This window comes from Cucurbita pepo, chromosome 20 (genome assembly GCF_057944985.1).
Source record: "Cucurbita pepo subsp. pepo isolate OVF chromosome 20, ASM5794498v1, whole genome shotgun sequence".
Classification (NCBI taxonomy): domain Eukaryota; kingdom Viridiplantae; phylum Streptophyta; class Magnoliopsida; order Cucurbitales; family Cucurbitaceae; genus Cucurbita; species Cucurbita pepo.
Window position 1 is genome coordinate 875,465 of NC_141817.1, and position 18,210 is coordinate 893,674.

The following is an 18,210-nucleotide window of genomic DNA, read 5'->3' on the forward strand; positions in this document are numbered from 1 at the left end:
CACATTGGACGCGGAAAAATACAGCGGGAAAGTTCGAGGGGTAAGGAAAAAATAAAACCCTAAGCCGGAAGGACAGAGGGTTTGGGGAACTGCTTGCGCGGTCGAAAGCTCGGGGCTCACGGCATGGGGAGCGGAGACGACTATAAATTCATGGAGATTAGAGATGCCATTGTCGCCATAAACATGAAGGTTAACCTTATTGGTGTTATTATCGAGTTCGGTTTCCCCAGGCGAACTAAGGGCACTGGTATTGTTCCTCTCTATTTATTCCATTTCGTTGCATAGAAATGGATTTTGTTTGTGTGATTCACTCCCCTGAAATTGTTAGCTGTGTGAGTTTTAGTTCCGGAACATGTCGATTTTTAGTAAATTCTGAGTATCTTTTATTTTCATTTCATTGATTTCATCGTTTCGCGTGTAACTTGTTACTGGCAATGATGAATCAAAGGCCGGACTTACGGCTGCTTCCGTTTGGACGGTAGTAGACTGATGATATGTCTGCAGTAAGGTGTTATTGCTGAGCCAGTTCTTATAACAGTACAACATTACGCATTTCGCGCGCTACATTCTTTGTGTTTTGATGACTCAATGTGCGTACATATTTAGACTCGTTATGTATTTGTAAATCTCCTGGTTTCTCTTGGATAGCTGATGTCTTGTGGGGGAAATAGGAGTGTTATAACATCATTTTCTAGTTGGTCTCAAGTGCGTGCTTTGGCATCATGTACTGCTACTTTGTTTTATTTTATCTTACACGAAAACGCTTTTCTAAGTTTTTTCTGTCCTGCTTTACCCACCCGTCTGTGCAATCCTCTGTCTCTCCTATTTTGTATTAACAAGTACTAACGGTTTAATTATTGGGTCCTATTCTCGGTCTTTAAGTAAAATTTTAGGATCGAGAATTGGGAAGGTTGAAGTTCACCTTGATTTGAAGATATGTATCACTGAAGTAACGTCTATGTTAAAACTCTTCAAGCTGGTATTTTCATATGTACGAGGATATCACATGGACAGATCTATGTTTTCTCTGTTCAGTAAATTATCTTGTATATTTGGGTTTGATTATTTCTGCTAGAAGGGAAGAATTTAGTTTGTTTGCTACGTGCAAAGGTCCCCCCAATAGTTTCCATAGATGCAACGCTATGAATAGCATGATGAGTCGCTATTACAAAGAAAATTTTGACTTCGCTCATTCGTGGGAGCTTACAGAAACACAATATGCCTAGATTTAACTATCCGAATACTGTGTGATGAATAAATGCTTTAGACCCTGGATTTTTCTTCTACTTGAAAGTTGAATAATCTACATGTGGCACATCTTGTAACCTGGTCAATTAAATTTATTTTTGATTCTTTGGGTTATATAAATTACTATTTTCATCATTCCCTGTATCTGCCTTTAATTTCAATAGTTTTGAGCTACAATTTGTTTCATTGAGGTCCTGCATACTTTGAGATCATTTACATACTTTTGCAGATTGCTATTGTGCTGTAAAAATTGTTGATCAATCTCATCAAACACCTGGAATTACTGCAAATATTTTTGCTGAAAGTTTGGAAAAGCTTCCCCACGTTGCTTCAGCTGGAGATATCATTCAACTGTCTCATGTTTTGGTATTCAATGATACTAAATCTTGTGTAAAATTTTATTTTAATGTACTTTTTCCACTTGTTTCCTTTATTTCATGTTTCAGCATCTTGTTCAAATAGATAGTTTTGTTCTCAAGTATTGTTTATTTCATTTAAAAATTTCAGCATTTATTTTCTTCAGTTTGAGAGGGAGAAAACCTTGTTATACTAGCAACTTTTTGAATTTGAAATGAATGGAAAAAATAGGAAGAAAGCAGATGGTACTGCTTAATTCACACCAAAATCTATTGACTATATTAGGGGATGTGATTTTGATAAGTATATTTTTGTGTATACACAAATATTTTTTAATATACATTTTCTGCCCCCTATGTTGTCTTGAATCCTTATACTCGTATTTGTCATTTTAGTATTCTCCAATAAAATCGTTTGTCCTGCCCGAGAGAAGAATGAATAAATCGGACAGACTTGTTTTGAAGCCATTAATTTATTTGTTGTAGTAGATTTCTTTTTCCCCTGCCTAGCCTACTATATTAAATCTTAACTTCTATATTTCTAAGCTTCATATGGTATTGATGGGACTAAACTTGTTTGGCACTTGCTTATTAACTTGATTTTGACTATAGCAAGAAATTAGGTTGAAAGAAATTTCTTGACACCTGTCACAAGTTTCTTGAAACATTTAATGGAAATGAAAGGTATTGGATGAATATATGAATCTACTTGTCTACTCGAGCAGTTGAACATTTTTATATCATAATGTTATAGTCTTCTTGTCACTCTTACGAATATAAATGATAGGTGGTCAATGACTATCTCAGAAATCAAGTGATAATTGCAGATGAAAATTCATCAGGGGGAAATATATGCTGTCTTCAATAAGAAGTTTTCTTCATTTGCTTTGTATGAAGGAAAAGATGGATCAGGCTTTCTACCGTATGACGTTTCACCAAAATTTCGACCCAGAGATCACGATAAAATGTTCATTTTGAGTCTGAGGGATTGGCTGGTTGGTTTTGAACTTGATGAAGGTCTGCAGTGAAGTGTGCTGTCTATAGACAAACAATTTAGAGTGATGGCTTTCTTTTATTGTTCTTTAATCCCAAGGAGTTTATAGTACTTTCTTTTAAAAAATGCAGATAATTTTAACTTAGGGAACTAAAATATCAAAATTTGGCCAATAACAGCGGGCCTCCATTTAAGGACACATGTATGGATTAAGGACATATATACTCATTGGCCAGTGTATGTGAACCTAGAATATAAAACAGTTTATGCATAACTTGACCTGAAAAACTATTGACTTAACACAGAATTTTGTAGGATCAACCAGCTTTTCATTTGTGAGAGATATCAAGGAAAGCGAGCATGTTAATTTGATCTGCAAGGTGAGGAATTGTTTTTAAAAAATTCTATGGTGTTCCTTTTTCACTCTGTTTTATCCTTAGTGAAAAACTAACATTTTTTAATTCTTTCCCTCTGCTTTGTTAAGGTAACTGACTTTCTTAACAAATATTTTAACAAGTATTCTTGGAAGTGGTTTGGCATGCATCCTATTCTATCCCAGTTAGTCTAACTCTCTCTCTCCCTCTGTCTCCCGCTTGAAGATTGTCTACATGTGTGAGGATGCTAATAATGGGACTCTGGCTTTTGTTTGGGATGGAACTGATGCTCATCCAATTAGCATTGACACAAAGTAAGTTCATCAAGCTGAAATTTGTTTATAAAAGCATATCATGTTCTTTTGGTTGTACAAATGTTGATAATTGGTGTAGCTCATATCCTGTGATGTTGAGTTGGTTGTATCAGGTTATAGGTAAGCAATTGCATGTTAACAATAAAGTGGTACAGGGGTGTGGCGTCTGCATATCATGTTCTTTTAGGTTTTATTTATGAATGCAAAATATATATACATACATATATATATATATATATATATATACATATACATATATACATATATATACATATATATACATATATATACATATATATACATATATACATATATATACATATATATACATATATATACATATATATACATATATACATATATATATATATATATATATATATATATATATATAGTTGTACTTTAACACGATCTTTCTCTTTTAATTCATCAGGATGCATTATGATTTATGAAGGATTTATATATTATATATATTTCTTCTTTTCTCTTGGGGGAGGATATTAATTCTCATTAGGTGTAACATACCTTTCATTGAAATCATATTATGTTGGAATTTGTTAATAATTATTAGGCACGACCCAGGTTAACAGATGAAATTCGTAATGCACAACAATTGGGACCATTGGTTTTGCCAAGAGACGTCTTATGTACGTTACCTCCGGTTGGCTCTATCCTGAGGTTGATCTTTGACAAAGGGATTGAGAAGCAGAGTTTATCCATGCTCAACACTGGTAAATGGATGAAATTTATGAATGTCTTATGTGAAATGCAAGTTGGATCCTTCCAAATTGTGGTGACAACATTTTCAAAGCTTCGTTATACATCAAATGAAGATAATACCATACAATTGCGCCAAAGGTTAACTTTCCATTATCGCATCTTCAATAAAATACACATAGATTCATGATTCAATCTCTTACCCATAGGTTTTGATACACAATCATATTTAACCATTAGATCATATGAGGAGCGTTTAGCATCAATTTTGGGCAGAGTTCCTTTCTGGAGCTTTCCTTCGCCTTTACCCACTACAGGTTTGAAGTTATATTTTCATGAAATTTCATTTTATTGCAATGGTTACTTCGATCTTGAGTTTAAACTATTTTTTATGATTAAACTTTACTTAGAATTTCTTCCAGTGGCAATTTGCTGATTATCTTGTTCCTTCAACAGAGGTTGATCACAATGATGAACCGTTTACCACACTGATGGATGTTTTGACATATTCAAAGGTACTGCATCTCTCTATCGCAGGTTCAGGTTGTTTGTTGAGAAGTGTTTCTTTCTTGATGGTTTATGTAAATTCCGAAACTTTGTAGGATTTTCTGAAATTTTAGATGTAGCGTCTTTGGATTTTTCAATGCAAGTCCTTGCCACAATTTTCTTTTGCTTTATTGTTGACGGTGATACATTTAAATGGATGTTGAAGGTTCCATGAATGGTCTTCAAAATGAACGCGTGCTTTCACTTATTTTGTTTCTGTTGTGCCGATTCCCTCTTTCATATATTGATTGTATGAATGTATTCGAGAGAAAACTTCTTCCTCACATATTTCAAAATCCTTGTTTATTTTTCTCGGCTACCCATTTGATGTCCACAGTTGTCATTCCGGTGAGACACCCCTTTTGCAAACTGCTTGACTTTATTTCTTGATCGATGAAGTTTACACTTGACAGGTAACTGCAAAATTCAAATGTGTTGTACGAGTTATAGCAATGTATCCATTCCAGGCCGAGGACTTCCGCTCTCCTGAAGGGACTTACAGGGTTAGGCTGAGCCTAGAAGATCCAACTGCAAGAATCCATGCCTTCTTATATGCGGAGGATGGAGTAAGACTCTTTTTACCATTCATACTACATGCATTCTGGGAATGTTTACTTTCCGTTCACAGAGTATTTAGAAGAATGGAAATTGATGTTCTAGTCCCTTACTATTAACATTACTTGGATTATTTAATTTTCATTCTTAGGGAACCTGAAAGAAAATTGTGGATGATCGGTTTCCTTATTAAGGTTTTATTTACTGGCGAGCACAGTAAATCACTTGATTTATGGAAAGAGAGCGGAGAGAGAATGAGAGAAGGAAATTTGGGAGGTGAAAAAGAGAGGAAAAAAATCTGAAAAATCAAGGTAGGAACGGTTGAATCAAATATGGGTTAGGCCAACTAAACCAAACTCTCCTCCTATCTTAGGTCGAAGCACGGGAAGGCCCCTTTCCTATCTGAAATTTACTGGAATCAACCATAACTAAGCCCCGTCAACTTGTGAGCCTTTATCCTAGAGCTTCCACATACCGTAGTTTGTAGCACATTTCTCTTTCAAGTCTTTTTTCTATTGTTTCATTAATAGACCTTTCTTGTATGTGATTTGTGGAAAAAACACCATATTTAAAATATGTTTTGACATAGCAAAACACTCATTAGTTGCAGTAGCGTAGTTGTGCATTTTTTTTCCCTTAGTTCGTGTAAGATAATAATTCCCTAGAACATTGTGTTCATGATTTCATAATATTGGCTGTAGTTGTGCTTATTGGCTCTCTTCTGATTGTTTTTCACATTTGTCTTAATCCGCTCAAGGACAAATTCTTTGGTGACGATCCATCAATTGATGTTTTAACAAGGAAACGAAACAAGTTACTTGGGGTTTCAGCAAGTGAGAAAAATGAAGCGAGTACAAGAAATCCTCCATGGGTGCAGTGCTGCCTAAAATCTTATTACCTTGATAAACAAGATGCGTGGGGAAGTAGACAGTACAGAATATTTGGCACTCGGCTAGTAGCAGCAGATTAATAGATGGAACGCCCGCCTCCCATGTTGTTCAACTACTCTTTCTCATTAAACTGATTGGAAAAGCAGCTTTCAGATATTTTTTGGTAGCAAGCAAGTGGAAGACAGCGCTCACTCCTATTTTGTTGAAGAATGCCAAGTGATCAAACTGTGTGAAAATAAACTTGTTTTTAGGATATTTTTGATAATTAGTTGTACATACTCTGTTTTCTGTAAGACAATGTATACATATTAGTTGTCGCTACTCTGGTGCCTGTTATTTTGTAACACAGTTAGCTAAGTTGACCTTATCATATTGAGATTCCTCACGATCAATGAGGAACCATGTTAGTTTACGATCAATGAGGAACCATGTTAATATACGTGCACATGAAAGTACGACTCTGCAATTCACATGTAAAAATGTTCAATTAGTAAGATCATAACTCAACTAATTTAGACCCGAGCAATTCACATGTAAAAAAGTTCAATTAGTAGGATCAGCAAAAGACAGTGCAGTCTCTTAAAAATCTACAATGCAATTGCCACGAAATAAATCACAGAAAAAATATATAAAAATCTTTGCTTTCTATGATCCCGGTGATAAACATCTTGAAGTTCTTCCTCTACTCTGTGTTGTGAAAGTCCCAAGAACGCAAAAGCTCTCTCTAAGCAGTTGAATTCTAATTTCCTGTACATAACGTTAAAGAAAAGATTCTCATTACCTCATTGAAAACAAAAGACAACACAGGCAGTGATCTAATTTTGTGCAGCCACGTGGTCATTGGGGTGGAGTGGCACAGCCTCAGCAGCAGCAGCAGCAGCAGCCCGAACAACTGCATGCCTCCGTTGCCGCTCTCTAAGATATAGGACAGTGAGGAGGCAGGCAAATAGAGTTAGAATTGTTGCATTTCCCTCCTCCAACAGTACATCCTCCACCCATACATCAATCTTTGGATACACTTCTGGCAACGAATCGATCACATGGACCTAATTTACACATCAGAAACACCCTCAGTTGATATCCAGGTCGTCTATAATAAGGCAGGAAAATGGACTATTGCAAGAAAAGAATTAAGAAAAGAAGTTCATTGAACCCACCAGAAAACTGTCGGCATGATTCTTCCTTAACCACAGGCTTGCTAGGGCCAGCTTGACTGGCAACCTGGCAGCTGGATCAAGTTCCAGAGCTTGGTCATAGTAACGCTTGGCTAGGTGAAGGTCAAACGGAAGGCCTAGACCATGTTCATGCATGTAACCAAGGTTGAACATGGCTTGTGCATTTAGTTGGGATTTAGCATGCATGTATGCTTCAGCAGCACGATCATAATCTACGTCGGTTCCCTGGGTGGAAATGGAAACGTAGAAAAATGAAAAATCTCAAACACGTGATTTTGGAACATTTGTGGTTCAAAAGAAATACTCTCAGAACATACCCGACCGTAGTAATATGCATCCCCAATCAGTAAAGCAGCGTGTTCGTTGCCCTGCTCGGATGCTTGCCACCAAAGAGAATGAGCTCTCTGATGTAGTTCTGCATCTGTGCAAAAGCCAGATTCTCCCAGACACATGCTTTGTTCTCCATATTTGTCAAGTATCCATGCTGCATTGCTTTGTGCCACCTCATATCCTAGCTCAGCCATTCTTGCGTACAAGAAAAATGCCTTGCCAATATCACTTTTCAGATATGATTCCAATGCCCATCTAGACAATGAACTCCAAGGCCCTCGTTCAGCTACTAATTTGTATAATGCACTAGCCTGCAACGGTTGAAACTTCAATTATTTACAGAATCTGTGGTCTATTAGGATCCCTAATAATAAGTTCAGATTTTGTTTTTAATGAAACGTTTGTTCCAGAAAACCAATTTTACCCAGGTCAACTAAGGAAAATAGAAGTAAGACATTTCATAATGCTTTTAAATGGGAGAGTGGACTGGGGGGCTTTGAAAATGTAGTCGAGTGAATTTACCATAGGAATATTCCTCTTGAGCCCAACACCAGTATGAAACATCTTTGCCAGCTGGTAGAATGCCTTTGGTTGTCCAGCATTTGCAGCCACTATAAAATGAGTACATGCCTTCTTCACATCTCTCTTTACCCCAATTCCTTTAAGATACATAACTCCTAGATTATAATGACCACCAGACTCGTCGTTATTGGCAGCCTTTTCAAAGTACTCCTTGGCCTGTATTAGAGGACGTAGCATGTGGGGAACATGCAATGATGACATATGTTATACACGATGTAGGCAGAGAATTGAAGTGGGAAAAAAAAATGAAACAAGCAGTAATTCAGGTGCCATATCAACATATACTGAAGAAAACAACATTTAGAACATGAAAATACAAAGAAAAGGATAGGCATTCAAAAGTTGCATTAAGATCCAAATCTTGCAACGACTAAGGGCATGTGGTGGTGGTAAAATGGGAGCAAGATCATGTTACATCCTCCAAGAAAAATTCAATGCCCATCAGAGATTCAAAAGGGCAGATATTGCAAAAAAGAAATAAAAAAAAACTACCTTTTAAGGTAACAAAAGTTGGGGGCTGACAAAATAATAAAGTAAAACAATCTAAGATAACACAAAACTTCTGAGAATATAGTATACTACTATGAACAGTCAATAGAACAAGAGACTACCACTAAAATACACACAGTTAAGGTAGGGTGACAACAATTGATAGGTAAGTGCAATTCAACTAATAGAACAAAAGAATGAAAATAAGCCACCAGATTTCTACGGGCACAAGTGACTAACAACAGTTCAGCTTGCCATACGAATTGAATACACCATTAAATCAAATATTCTCCAATTCACTTATGATCCAGGAAAATGTAACGCCTGAGGTATAGTGGGTTAAGTTAATGGTATCTAATTAAGACAACTCCGAGGCAAGAATTACAGCAACATATGGAGACAGAAATTCGAAGTTAAAATAGCAATTTCGACAGAAATAATGGGAACCTTACCTTGGTAAAGTTTTTCTCCACTCCATAACCCTTAACGTATAAATATCCTATGCCATTATAAGCAGAAAATGATGGATGCTTGGATGCACGAGTTAGCCATTGAAGTGCCTTAGTATAATCCCTTTCGACTCCGGCGCCCCTTGCATATATCTCTCCAAGTAGTTCCATAGACTTTGGTTCACCTTTATCCACGGCCTTGGAAAACCAGATCAATGCTTTTGCATGATCACGCCTCAACCCTCTAAGTCCAAAGTAGTAAAATAGCCCAATTCTATACATGGCTCCAGCATTACCCTTCTGCGCCTGATATTCCAAAATTTGGAAGTCCTCGTCCTCCTCTCCTCGAGACTTCCTCAAGGCCTGCTTGTTCTCCTCTGCTCCATTATGGATCCTCACAGGTTCAATTACTGGAGAATCCTTGGAAACTAATAAACTATTAATGGCTACCTCTGCTAACTCAGCATAAAGCTTAACTGCTTTTTCATACATCTGCAACCAAGAAAGAATTACGCATTGGAAACACGACAAGTAAAAGAATAACAAATCCATATATGCCTACCGATAAAACAACAATTACTTCATTAATTAAACACAATTCAATAACTAAAGAGCTCGCAGGGTCGCACTTACTTCTTGCCTGAAGTAACTATATGCAAGAGCCATCTTAGATTGCTTATTCCCTTCCGCGGCAAAATAATGATACATAAACGCCTTAGCCTTATTCGTCTCCTTCATTATCCCCATTCCATACAATAACCCTAGCACCGATTGCGCGTGCGGATCCCCACTCTCCACCGCAACTTGATCAATATCCCCTACCGCATCCTCCATCAACCTCAGGTCACCAGAGCTCACCGCTGTCATCATCTTCCCTAACGCAGTGTAGTACAGATCCTCCGGCGCGTCGGGGTCAGAGGCGGGAGAATCCGGTTCAAAAATCGGGCGCCAAGTACCGGGGTCAAGCTCCTGGGCGGCGTTTTGAGATTCAGGCTCCCCGAACTCGTCCCACTCGGCCGAGTCGTAGTTCGCTGAATCGGAGGAGTCGTCGGGCGACGCAGCATCCTTGAGGTCATCTTGAGAGATGACAATGAGAAACGGACGAGCGTTGATGAAAAAAGAACATAGACATATAATTAAGAAAATTAACTGAAGCCTACGAGCTTGCAGTTGCATCCTAATCTGCATTGGGATTGAATTTTTCAAGAACACGAAGAAGAAGGAGGAAGAAGGAAGAAGGAAGAAGGAAGAAGGAAGAAGAAGAAGAAGCCTCTGTAGAATTTGCGAGAAAGATCCTGCCCTGCGAGATACGACCATCTGATTAAACGACGACATCCAACGCTTACACGTCAGGTTACTGTCATTCATCCAATCAAATTTCGACACGTAAGCACATCTGTTCGGAAAATATGTCGATTCAAATTGAAAAAGATTTATCAAAATTATTTTTTAAAAACACATTATATTCTGAATATCACATTCTAACTAATCTATTCTAAGTATTTTTTAATTTACTATTTAATTTTGAAGATTTTTTTTTAAATATAAAGTATTTATCTTAATCTTTTAATTTCATTAATTTAAATTATATATTTAAATGATTTCACAACTTTACTAAGATTAAAATTAAATAATCAAAATCTACTGTTAACTTTTTAAAATTAAAGATAAAAATTAGAGCCTTTATGGCCTTAATAAAAAAAAAGTTAATTTTTATGGTAAAATCAAATATTAATAATGTATTTTTATTTTAAAATTTTAAAATTTTGATCTATTTTAGTCAACTCGTACTTTCAAAAATTCAAATTTAATAACTCTTTAGTTAATTTTAAAAAAGATCTACCCAATTTTCTTTTAAAATTTTTGAAGCATATTCACATAGTATTTTTTTTTAAATATAAAATATTGTTATTATTTTACAATTTGATGCATTTTAAAATAACAATAAAGGTTAAGTTGAAGATTTTTCGGTAATTAACAAGTTTCAATATAATAATAAATGGAGGGGCATCATGCAAATTCCTTAAAATAAGGGGCATCTTGCAAATTCCTTAAAAGAAGGGTCATATTGCAAATTCCTTAAAAGAAGGGTCATATTGCAAATTCCTTAAAAGAAGGGTCATATTGCAAAGTCCTTAAAAGAAGGGGTCATATTGCAAATTCCTTAAAAGAAGGGTCATATTGCAAATTCCTTTACAATAAGGGTCATTTTGCAAATTCCTTTACAAGAAGGGTAATCTTGCAAACGCATCCTATTTTCCCTTGTGCTATTGTCTTCGATTGGCGCTGCTCGTATTAGCTTTCTACAGTTGCAATGGCAGTAGAGATCAGGCTCTCTCGAACTAATCGTATCTACAGGCCTTCTGTAAGCCTTCTCTTTCCACCTTCAAATCTATTTGTTATCGTTCAACGAATCCATTACTATCGTTGTTGTAATGTTCAGGAACATCTTCAAGGCCAAATCATCGTCAATTCTCGTTCCTCGATTTCCCACTATGGGATTAGCCTCCTTCTCAATGGATCCGTCAATTTGCAGGTTTAATAATCTTGTGGTTTCTTTAGTTTCTTGAAAAGAAGTTTCGTACTTTGAAATAGTTCTTTCTGAGCTACCAAACACCTGCTAAGTGTGACAGAGTCACGGAAAATTATTGCTCTTGTTTGTAATCGTAACTCCATTCCATTTCTTCATCCGTTGGATGCATTTTATTGAAAAAAAGGTTCGTGGAGGATCTGCGGGAGTTATTGAGTCGGTTTACGGTGTCATCAAGCCTCTTTCGATAGTGTGAGTTTCCCTTCTTTACCATTTTTAGGTGAATTGTGGATTCTGTAGGTGTACTATTATGTGAAACTCAAGTAATATTTGAATTATATTGCGAATTCGTTTCCAACTTTTAGGGATGATAGCAATCTCTTTGTCGATTACATAGTTGCCGAGGACACTATAAGCAATGCAACATGAAATCATCTAGGATATGGTTAGGGATTAAGGAATCTAGTGCTTCCACTAGTGATAGCGATTACTGAGCTTCTCTTCCTTCCTCCGACCTGAAATTTATATTGGAAATGGTTATCGCATGATTTTATTCTTTTATTTATTGAATGGTTATACTTTATCTGGCTCTACAATTGATTTAGTTTCCTTCGCTCTCATAATGATAGGAATCGGAGCATTGAGGTAAGACCATCTGGAAAGCTTCCTTCAGGTACAACCGAGGTAAATTGCTGTTGAAAGCTATGCAATCTCTTAGTTTTTACATGAATCAAGTGATTTATATGCTTATTCACTTGGATTGCGGAATTTAATTTGGTCAAATACTTAATTTCTCTGTTACATAATTGCATGTTTTGTTTATTGTTATTGTGTATTGTTGTACTCTCATGGCATATCTTCTCGACCCTGGATTATAGCCTCTTACAAATGGTCCATACCGTGCTGAACAGTTGTTCATTTATTTGTCGCCTGCACTTTCAGATAGTTAACTGAATTAATCCCCTCAAAATCTTGCCAGATTCCATTTTCCGTGATTCTGAGACAGCCAAGTGAAAACTTGGGAAAATTCTACGAGACTTTCCATGGAACTGACATAAACATTCAGGTGAGTGTGGTGAATCTTTCTACTTTGCTTTTTGCTCTTCAGATTATGAATAAATGCCTAAGGGCATGGTTTTCACTCTTATTCACCTTCCCAGCTCAAAAAGAAACGAGATTTCTCGTAACATGAACCCGATATTTGTCAATTACTGAATAATACGATAGTATTTAGTAACTGTAGGTATAAGTAGAGGCTACCTACACAAGTCATTATCTGCCACGATCGAGTTTATAGTTGAAAGTGATACAGGTCTGCTGCTTTATTTGACCTTCAACATTACGTTTCTAACACAAGTAAATGAAAATCATTTTTCCTTTTGTTCTGTTCCTAGCTGATTTTCTCGAGCGGCCGTTGTCCTCTGAGATGGTTATCTTTTACATCACTCAGGATACGCAAAGGCATCCACTACTTCCTGAATTAAAATCAGGTCTTTCCATCATTGTTTCTTTTCTTTCATGTTTTTATCTTATTCTGGTGTACTTTCTTTTTTCTTTCCATTTTCTCGTAGGAATATTTGCATATAAGCCAATAGAAGAAAGTATTGCTTAGTTTTTTATACTCTATTTTAGTTTATCCTTTTGTATTTCAGTACGTATCCTTTTGCTAATGGGAGGTACTTCTAAATAGGTGGTTTTCGAGTGACTGGGAAAATGGCAACTCTGTGCTCTCTTTCAGATCCCATCACTGGTGAATTAACTGTTGAAGCATCTGCAGTTCCCATTAGTTCAATTGACATTCACTTGTGTCGTGTGGAATCTGTTATTCTTGGGGAGAGAATCATAACTGAAACCTCAGTGATCCAAACTACCCAGGTATGTGCCATCTAATCTTCTTAGCATATATTAGTTTTTGCCGGTACAAAATTTCGTATATAATTTTGATTCAATTTATTTATTTTATCGCTAGATAGCAGATGGAGATGTCTGTCGCAACATTACTCTGCCCATTTATGCTATACTACCCCGTCTTTTAACTTGCCCAACAGTCTTTGCGGGGTGAGTTGCAAATATTCATCTGTTGTACTCTTTCTGTTTTTTTTACAACAAATGTGGGGTAAAGATTTGAGGCTTTAAGAAAAAAGGAGTAGTTGCCTTATCCCTTGAACTATGTTCATGGGCTGTATTCCATTATCCATCAAATACTATAATTGGATGGTGAGGGATGAGAACACGCATTAAATGAAACCAAATGTAGAAACCCATCCTATATGAGGATCAAACGTCTGAAGTAAGCACTTCATGATGGGTTCAAAAATTAGACGGGGATTTTTTAAGCATTGATGTTAAATTTGGAGTTTAGTTGGGCCTTTTCATTTCCCCATTTGATTATTATGAATGATAATATCGTGTTGAATAACTTTATTTCGTTGATAATTGGAAACAACTTTGGTAAGTTGTTCCTTCAAAGTTCTCTCTGTGGTTGGTATCAGATCTTGTTGAAGTGTGGGTTTATCACGTCCATCCCTTTCTTCTCTGTCATTCTCATTTTTTATTTAGCTTCTGTATTAATTACTCTTGTAACTTGTCCTAATTGTTTATGACAGTCCATTTTCAATTGAATTCAAAGTTTACATCGTTATAACCTTTCAATCAGAGCTATCAAAGTTACATCCCAAGACTGATCCAAGAACTCCAAGACTATGGGTGAGCAGCTCTCTCTGGGATTGTTTGGACTTTCTCTTGTTTCACTAATCTAACAACTACCATGTTCTCTTGTTCCAATTTCAGCTTGCCATTGAATCTCTCCCACTAGAGCTTCTTCGATGTCGGTCAGACGATTAGTTCAGCTTATCATGATACTGTATTTTATATATGTCCATTCAACATTTGGGTTTGTATCTGCTATTTCTTTTGGAGGGATGGGGGAGGGGGTTGATTTTTTGTTTCTGTTTCTGTTTCTGTAAAAAAAAAAAAAAAAAACAACCATGTTCAGTGTATGTGTACTCATTTGTACTATAGAATAGTGTTATGTTGATCTTTTCCCTTTCAAATACGCGGAACTTTGTGTTATTTTGTTCCCTGCTGAATGCTAATCAATTGATGGATCATTTGATTTGTGAGCTTATTCGATCTTTTCATCCTCTTCTACACCGTTCATTAGTTTTGAATTTGTCTCAATGTTCTTATTGAATATAATTTTGATTTTCTTCATTCATTACTGGCCTGATTCATGTTTTATATTGGTTGAGTTATATTTATATTGACGTCCCGACAAAAATGGTATTTCATATGAATTCAATTTATTAATTATATTAATGATATGTTTACTCCGTGACCAAATGACTTCACTATATAATGTATTTAAAAAAGGAAATTACTTTTGATGGGTTTTAAAATAAAATTTTAATCCGTAATTTAGTTTTTAGACAATATCATACAAAATGAATAAATAAAAAAAAAAAAAAGGATATAAATTGATTTTTTTAAAAAAAAGTAAAAAATGAAAAATGGGCCTCCTCTAGTCTATGGTGGGCTTGTCAATAGAAACGGACTACCCTTTATAGGCAAAACCAAAACACTATGATTAAGTTACCATAAAAATACACCAATGGCAGAGCAAACAGAGTCGCAGAGAAACCCTGCAAGGCCAACACTCTGGACAACCCCTGCTTCCAAAATCCTTCCTTTACTCAGAACATTGCAGGCTCTACTTCTTTACCTACGGATTATACTCTGTCATTGTCTCTTCTTCAAACCCCCTTTTCACTTTCTTCTTCCATTTCCCTTAATGCACTCATTTTGACCTCAACCCTTCCTCCCTTCGCCACTCACCGACGCCGTTTCTGGTTTCCCAAGCACGAGGACGCCCTCCAGAGTAGCCTTACCGTGTATGCTTCCTTCCCTTTATCGCTATCTCTCCCTAAAAAGATTAGTTTTGATTTCGCTGAGAATAATTTGAATTTTTAGCTTCATTGGTTCTTCAACTGTATTTTGGAAAATGGGTATGTTCTTATTAGCAAAAAGTTCATTAAATTTGGGTGGTCGCTGGCTGATAACTCAACGTTCTGGGTATTTACTGTGGTGTTCTTGTTTATTGGATACCTATCTGAGGATTAGAACCAGTTTGTGTATGTAGCAGAACGTTATCTTGGTGTTTTTAATACTCTTCATGCTCTCTTGGAGCTAGCTACGGTATGCTTCTATCTAATTCACTTCATGTTTCTCCCTTCTTTACCAATATGGGACTTTGGTGGTGTTTTGTGGTTTCAATATTGATGGTTCCTAACTTTTGTTCAACATGTTTTTTGATTGTGATCTCCAAGCCAGTGAGGGTTCCCACCATGTTTTTTTGAGGCACCAATAGGCATTAGGCCTTCTGAACTGTTTCAGCTGTTCTTATTTGTCTGATAACCTTATTATTTCCTAACTTTTGTTCCACAGAATTTTTACCACTTGGGTATTTGTCATTTCTTAAAGATCTTTAAAAAAATTTAACATGGATAATTAGGAAAGAGCTTCTGAGTGCTTGTTTTTCTAATATTATGTGCCTCTCTCTCTTTTGATATCTCCTTTTCCTTTCATTTGTCAAATGTAATGGCAAGCTGATCCTTTTTATTTGAAGACAAAATCAATTAATAACATTCCCATACTTTGGCTGCAGAGTTTAAATTTACTATGGAGAGTTCTGATGATGAAAAGGATGGAAGTTATGGGAAATATGTTCCAAGAGAACCGAGTCATAATCTAGTAACTAATGGTGCAAAATTTGTAGATGAAGTACTCAATGGACAAAACGAACGTTGTTTAGAAAATTTCCGCATGGACAAGCACATATTTTATAAGTTGTGTGATATTTTGCAAGCCAAAGGCTTACTTCGTCATACGAACCGTATTAAGATCGAAGAGCAACTAGCCATATTCATGTTTATTATTGGTCACAATCTTAGGACACGAGCAGTTCAAGAGCTGTTCAGATATTCAGGAGAAACAATAAGTCGCCATTTTAACAACGTACTGAATGCGATCATGGCGATATCGTTGGACTTCTTCCAACCTCCAGGATCCAATGTTCCACCAGAAATCTTAGATGATCCAAGATTCTATCCCTACTTTAAGGTAGCATGTTGGCTTTAGTTTCACTAGTGTTTTCCTGTCCTGTGGTTTACCTTCTCATTGATTTATCTTGTTTTAGGACTGTGTGGGGGCGATTGACGGTATACACATCCCTGTCATGGTTGGCGTTGACGAGCAAGGACCCTTTCGGAATAAGAACGGACTACTTTCTCAAAATGTTTTGGCAGCATGCTCATTTGACCTGAAGTTCCATTATGTTCTAGCAGGCTGGGAAGGATCGGCTACCGATTTGCAGGTTCTGAATTCAGCACTTACGAGGCGAAACAAACTACACGTCCCTGAAGGTGCGTGTGTTCTAAGAGGAAAATCATGGATCTTTTAGTTCTTGAATAGTCAGGCTATTGCTCTCTGGTCGTTTTCGGGCTAATATTTTTGAATTGCAGGTAAATACTACCTTGTGGATCAAAAATATATGAACATGCCTGGTTTTATTGCCCCTTATCATGATATCCCCTATCAGTCAAGGGAATATACAGGTGGTTATCATCCCCAAGATGCCAAAGAGCTATTTAATCTTCGGCATTCGTTGCTGCGCAATGCGACCGATAGAACTTTTGGAGCTCTAAAGGTGCGCTTCCCCATACTATTGTCAGCTCCTCCTTACCCGTTACAGACACAAGTTAAGTTGGTCGTTGCGACATGTGCAATTCACAATTACATTCGGAGGGAGAATCCCGACGATTGGCTCTTTAAACTGTATGAACAAGACCATGTTTCACATATGGAGGACTCATTGCCTCAATTAGAAGCAGAACAGCTGACAGCACACATTGAGACTCCAACTGTGGACATTGCTTTTGAGACAGAAGAACTAGAGATTACATCACAGTTCAGGGATGCTATTGCAACTGAACTGTGGAGTGACTATATTAACGATATATCGCCCATGTAAATCAAATGTATGTTATCGTAGCGTCCGAGTTAGGTCAGATACTCTTCAGGAACACAAAAAATACACAAATGGGGTCTGATTTTGAAGGTGTATATTGACATTACTATGTTCATATGAAAGGAATATAACAGTGGACATTGTTTTTCTTTTTTTCTTTTAGGAAAGTCAAATTCTTGAGTACTGCTGCCAAGGAAACAACACCAGGTTAGCGTTCTTGATGAGATCTGACTGATATTTGTTTGCATTGAGTTGAATTCTGTTGCACATATCAATCTATTTGGCAGTACCCCAAAGTTCCCTACCTACCTCGTGTATGTGGTGGTGCCCCTCTTGTATAGGGTATAACCGTGCTAGTCAATAGATATTGTCCTCTTTGAACTTTTTCTTTCAGGCTTTTTTTCAAAGTTTTTAAAACGTCTCTATTAAAGGAAGAAGGAAGGTTTTGGGGTTTTGTGTTTATTGGATTCTCTGACTTCCTCTGCTTCACTGCTCACTCATCACTCATTTTAGATTACTTTTCTTTCTTCTTCCTGTCCTCTCTGTCGTCTTCCTTTCCATCTCTGGAATTTTGGGATCATAGGTTTATCTCGTCTTCATTTATATCTTTCATAAACGTTTCAAAACTATTATCGA

The 18,210-nt window shown here is 36.6% G+C and overlaps 4 protein-coding genes and 1 non-coding gene across 10 annotated transcripts; 4 read left to right on the forward strand and 1 right to left on the reverse strand.

The window, feature by feature from the left end:
* The first annotated feature begins 16 nt into the window (after positions 1 to 16).
* Positions 17 to 6,406, forward strand: ATPOT1B (Nucleic acid-binding, OB-fold-like protein). 3 transcript variants are annotated; one of them, XM_023664196.2, is made up of 10 exons: positions 17 to 247; positions 1,478 to 1,614; positions 2,432 to 2,621; positions 2,914 to 2,978; positions 3,198 to 3,286; positions 3,869 to 4,144; positions 4,244 to 4,320; positions 4,460 to 4,518; positions 4,963 to 5,115; positions 5,862 to 6,406. In XM_023664196.2, the coding sequence occupies exons 1-10, from the start codon at positions 124 to 126 to the stop codon at positions 6,072 to 6,074; spliced, it is 1,383 nt and encodes a 460-aa protein (XP_023519964.2). In that variant the 5' UTR covers positions 17 to 123; the 3' UTR covers positions 6,075 to 6,406. The 3 variants fall into 3 exon arrangements, with proteins under 3 accessions (XP_023519964.2, XP_086976720.1, XP_023519966.2); XM_087120594.1 differs by lacking the exon at positions 5,862 to 6,406 and adding an exon at positions 5,478 to 5,855; XM_023664198.2 differs by lacking the exon at positions 2,432 to 2,621 and having other exon boundaries at positions 2,904 to 2,978.
* LOC111783750 (small nucleolar RNA snoR113) lies at positions 430 to 526 on the forward strand. The gene has a single exon (XR_002813431.1). It is a non-coding gene; the product is annotated as a small nucleolar RNA snoR113 (small nucleolar RNA).
* Positions 6,407 to 6,520: 114 nt separating the features above from the next.
* Positions 6,521 to 10,295, reverse strand: LOC111783115 (ERAD-associated E3 ubiquitin-protein ligase component HRD3A). Its single transcript, XM_023664004.2, has 6 exons — positions 9,653 to 10,295; positions 9,023 to 9,511; positions 8,022 to 8,237; positions 7,487 to 7,810; positions 7,152 to 7,394; positions 6,521 to 7,040 (listed from the first exon to the last, which is right to left on the reverse strand). Exons 1-6 carry the CDS (start codon positions 10,205 to 10,207, stop codon positions 6,810 to 6,812), a joined length of 2,058 nt encoding a protein of 685 aa, XP_023519772.2. The 5' UTR covers positions 10,208 to 10,295; the 3' UTR covers positions 6,521 to 6,809.
* A 944-nt stretch (positions 10,296 to 11,239) lies between these two features.
* Positions 11,240 to 14,507, forward strand: LOC111783721 (Vacuolar protein sorting-associated protein 26). 3 transcript variants are annotated; one of them, XM_023664640.2, is made up of 11 exons: positions 11,240 to 11,384; positions 11,463 to 11,555; positions 11,737 to 11,801; positions 12,179 to 12,233; positions 12,529 to 12,615; positions 12,777 to 12,861; positions 12,944 to 13,039; positions 13,240 to 13,424; positions 13,519 to 13,607; positions 14,206 to 14,255; positions 14,340 to 14,507. In XM_023664640.2, exons 1-10 carry the CDS (start codon positions 11,334 to 11,336, stop codon positions 14,231 to 14,233), a joined length of 834 nt encoding a protein of 277 aa, XP_023520408.1. In that variant the 5' UTR covers positions 11,240 to 11,333; the 3' UTR covers positions 14,234 to 14,255; positions 14,340 to 14,507. The 3 variants fall into 3 exon arrangements, with proteins under 3 accessions (XP_023520408.1, XP_023520407.1, XP_086976516.1); XM_023664639.2 differs by having other exon boundaries at positions 11,241 to 11,384; positions 14,156 to 14,255; XM_087120390.1 differs by lacking the exon at positions 11,737 to 11,801 and having other exon boundaries at positions 11,241 to 11,384; positions 14,156 to 14,255.
* A 793-nt stretch (positions 14,508 to 15,300) lies between these two features.
* LOC111783426 (nuclease) lies at positions 15,301 to 17,722 on the forward strand. Of its 2 annotated transcripts, none has more exons than XM_023664349.2 (4): positions 15,301 to 15,439; positions 16,213 to 16,667; positions 16,744 to 16,969; positions 17,069 to 17,722. In XM_023664349.2, the coding sequence occupies exons 2-4, from the start codon at positions 16,227 to 16,229 to the stop codon at positions 17,575 to 17,577; spliced, it is 1,176 nt and encodes a 391-aa protein (XP_023520117.2). In that variant the 5' UTR covers positions 15,301 to 15,439; positions 16,213 to 16,226; the 3' UTR covers positions 17,578 to 17,722. The 2 variants fall into 2 exon arrangements, with proteins under 2 accessions (XP_023520117.2, XP_086976766.1); XM_087120640.1 differs by lacking the exon at positions 15,301 to 15,439 and adding an exon at positions 15,446 to 15,743.
* The last annotated feature ends 488 nt before the right edge of the window (positions 17,723 to 18,210 follow it).

Excerpts from the sequence above, each read along its gene's own strand:
- ATPOT1B (XM_023664196.2), top strand. The coding sequence starts at position 124 with ATGGGGAGCGGAGACGACTATAAATTCATGGAGATTAGAGATGCCATT. Across the intron at positions 2,622-2,913 it reads TGGTTTTGAACTTGATGAAG|GATCAACCAGCTTTTCATTT; the intron begins GTCTGCAGTGAA and ends AGAATTTTGTAG. Across the intron at positions 5,116-5,861 it reads TCTTATATGCGGAGGATGGA|GACAAATTCTTTGGTGACGA; the intron begins GTAAGACTCTTT and ends AATCCGCTCAAG.
- LOC111783115 (XM_023664004.2), bottom strand. The coding sequence starts at position 10,207 with ATGCAGATTAGGATGCAACTGCAAGCTCGTAGGCTTCAGTTAATTTTC. Across the intron at positions 8,238-9,022 it reads TGGAGAAAAACTTTACCAAG|GCCAAGGAGTACTTTGAAAA; the intron begins GTAAGGTTCCCA and ends CCTCTAATACAG. Across the intron at positions 7,811-8,021 it reads TCAAGAGGAATATTCCTATG|GCTAGTGCATTATACAAATT; the intron begins GTAAATTCACTC and ends CAACCGTTGCAG.
- LOC111783721 (XM_023664639.2), top strand. The coding sequence starts at position 11,334 with ATGGCAGTAGAGATCAGGCTCTCTCGAACTAATCGTATCTACAGGCCT. Across the intron at positions 12,616-12,776 it reads GAACTGACATAAACATTCAG|TATTTAGTAACTGTAGGTAT; the intron begins GTGAGTGTGGTG and ends ATAATACGATAG. Across the intron at positions 13,040-13,239 it reads ACTTCCTGAATTAAAATCAG|GTGGTTTTCGAGTGACTGGG; the intron begins GTCTTTCCATCA and ends ACTTCTAAATAG.
- LOC111783426 (XM_023664349.2), top strand. The coding sequence starts at position 16,227 with ATGGAGAGTTCTGATGATGAAAAGGATGGAAGTTATGGGAAATATGTT. Across the intron at positions 16,668-16,743 it reads GATTCTATCCCTACTTTAAG|GACTGTGTGGGGGCGATTGA; the intron begins GTAGCATGTTGG and ends ATCTTGTTTTAG. Across the intron at positions 16,970-17,068 it reads CAAACTACACGTCCCTGAAG|GTAAATACTACCTTGTGGAT; the intron begins GTGCGTGTGTTC and ends TTTGAATTGCAG.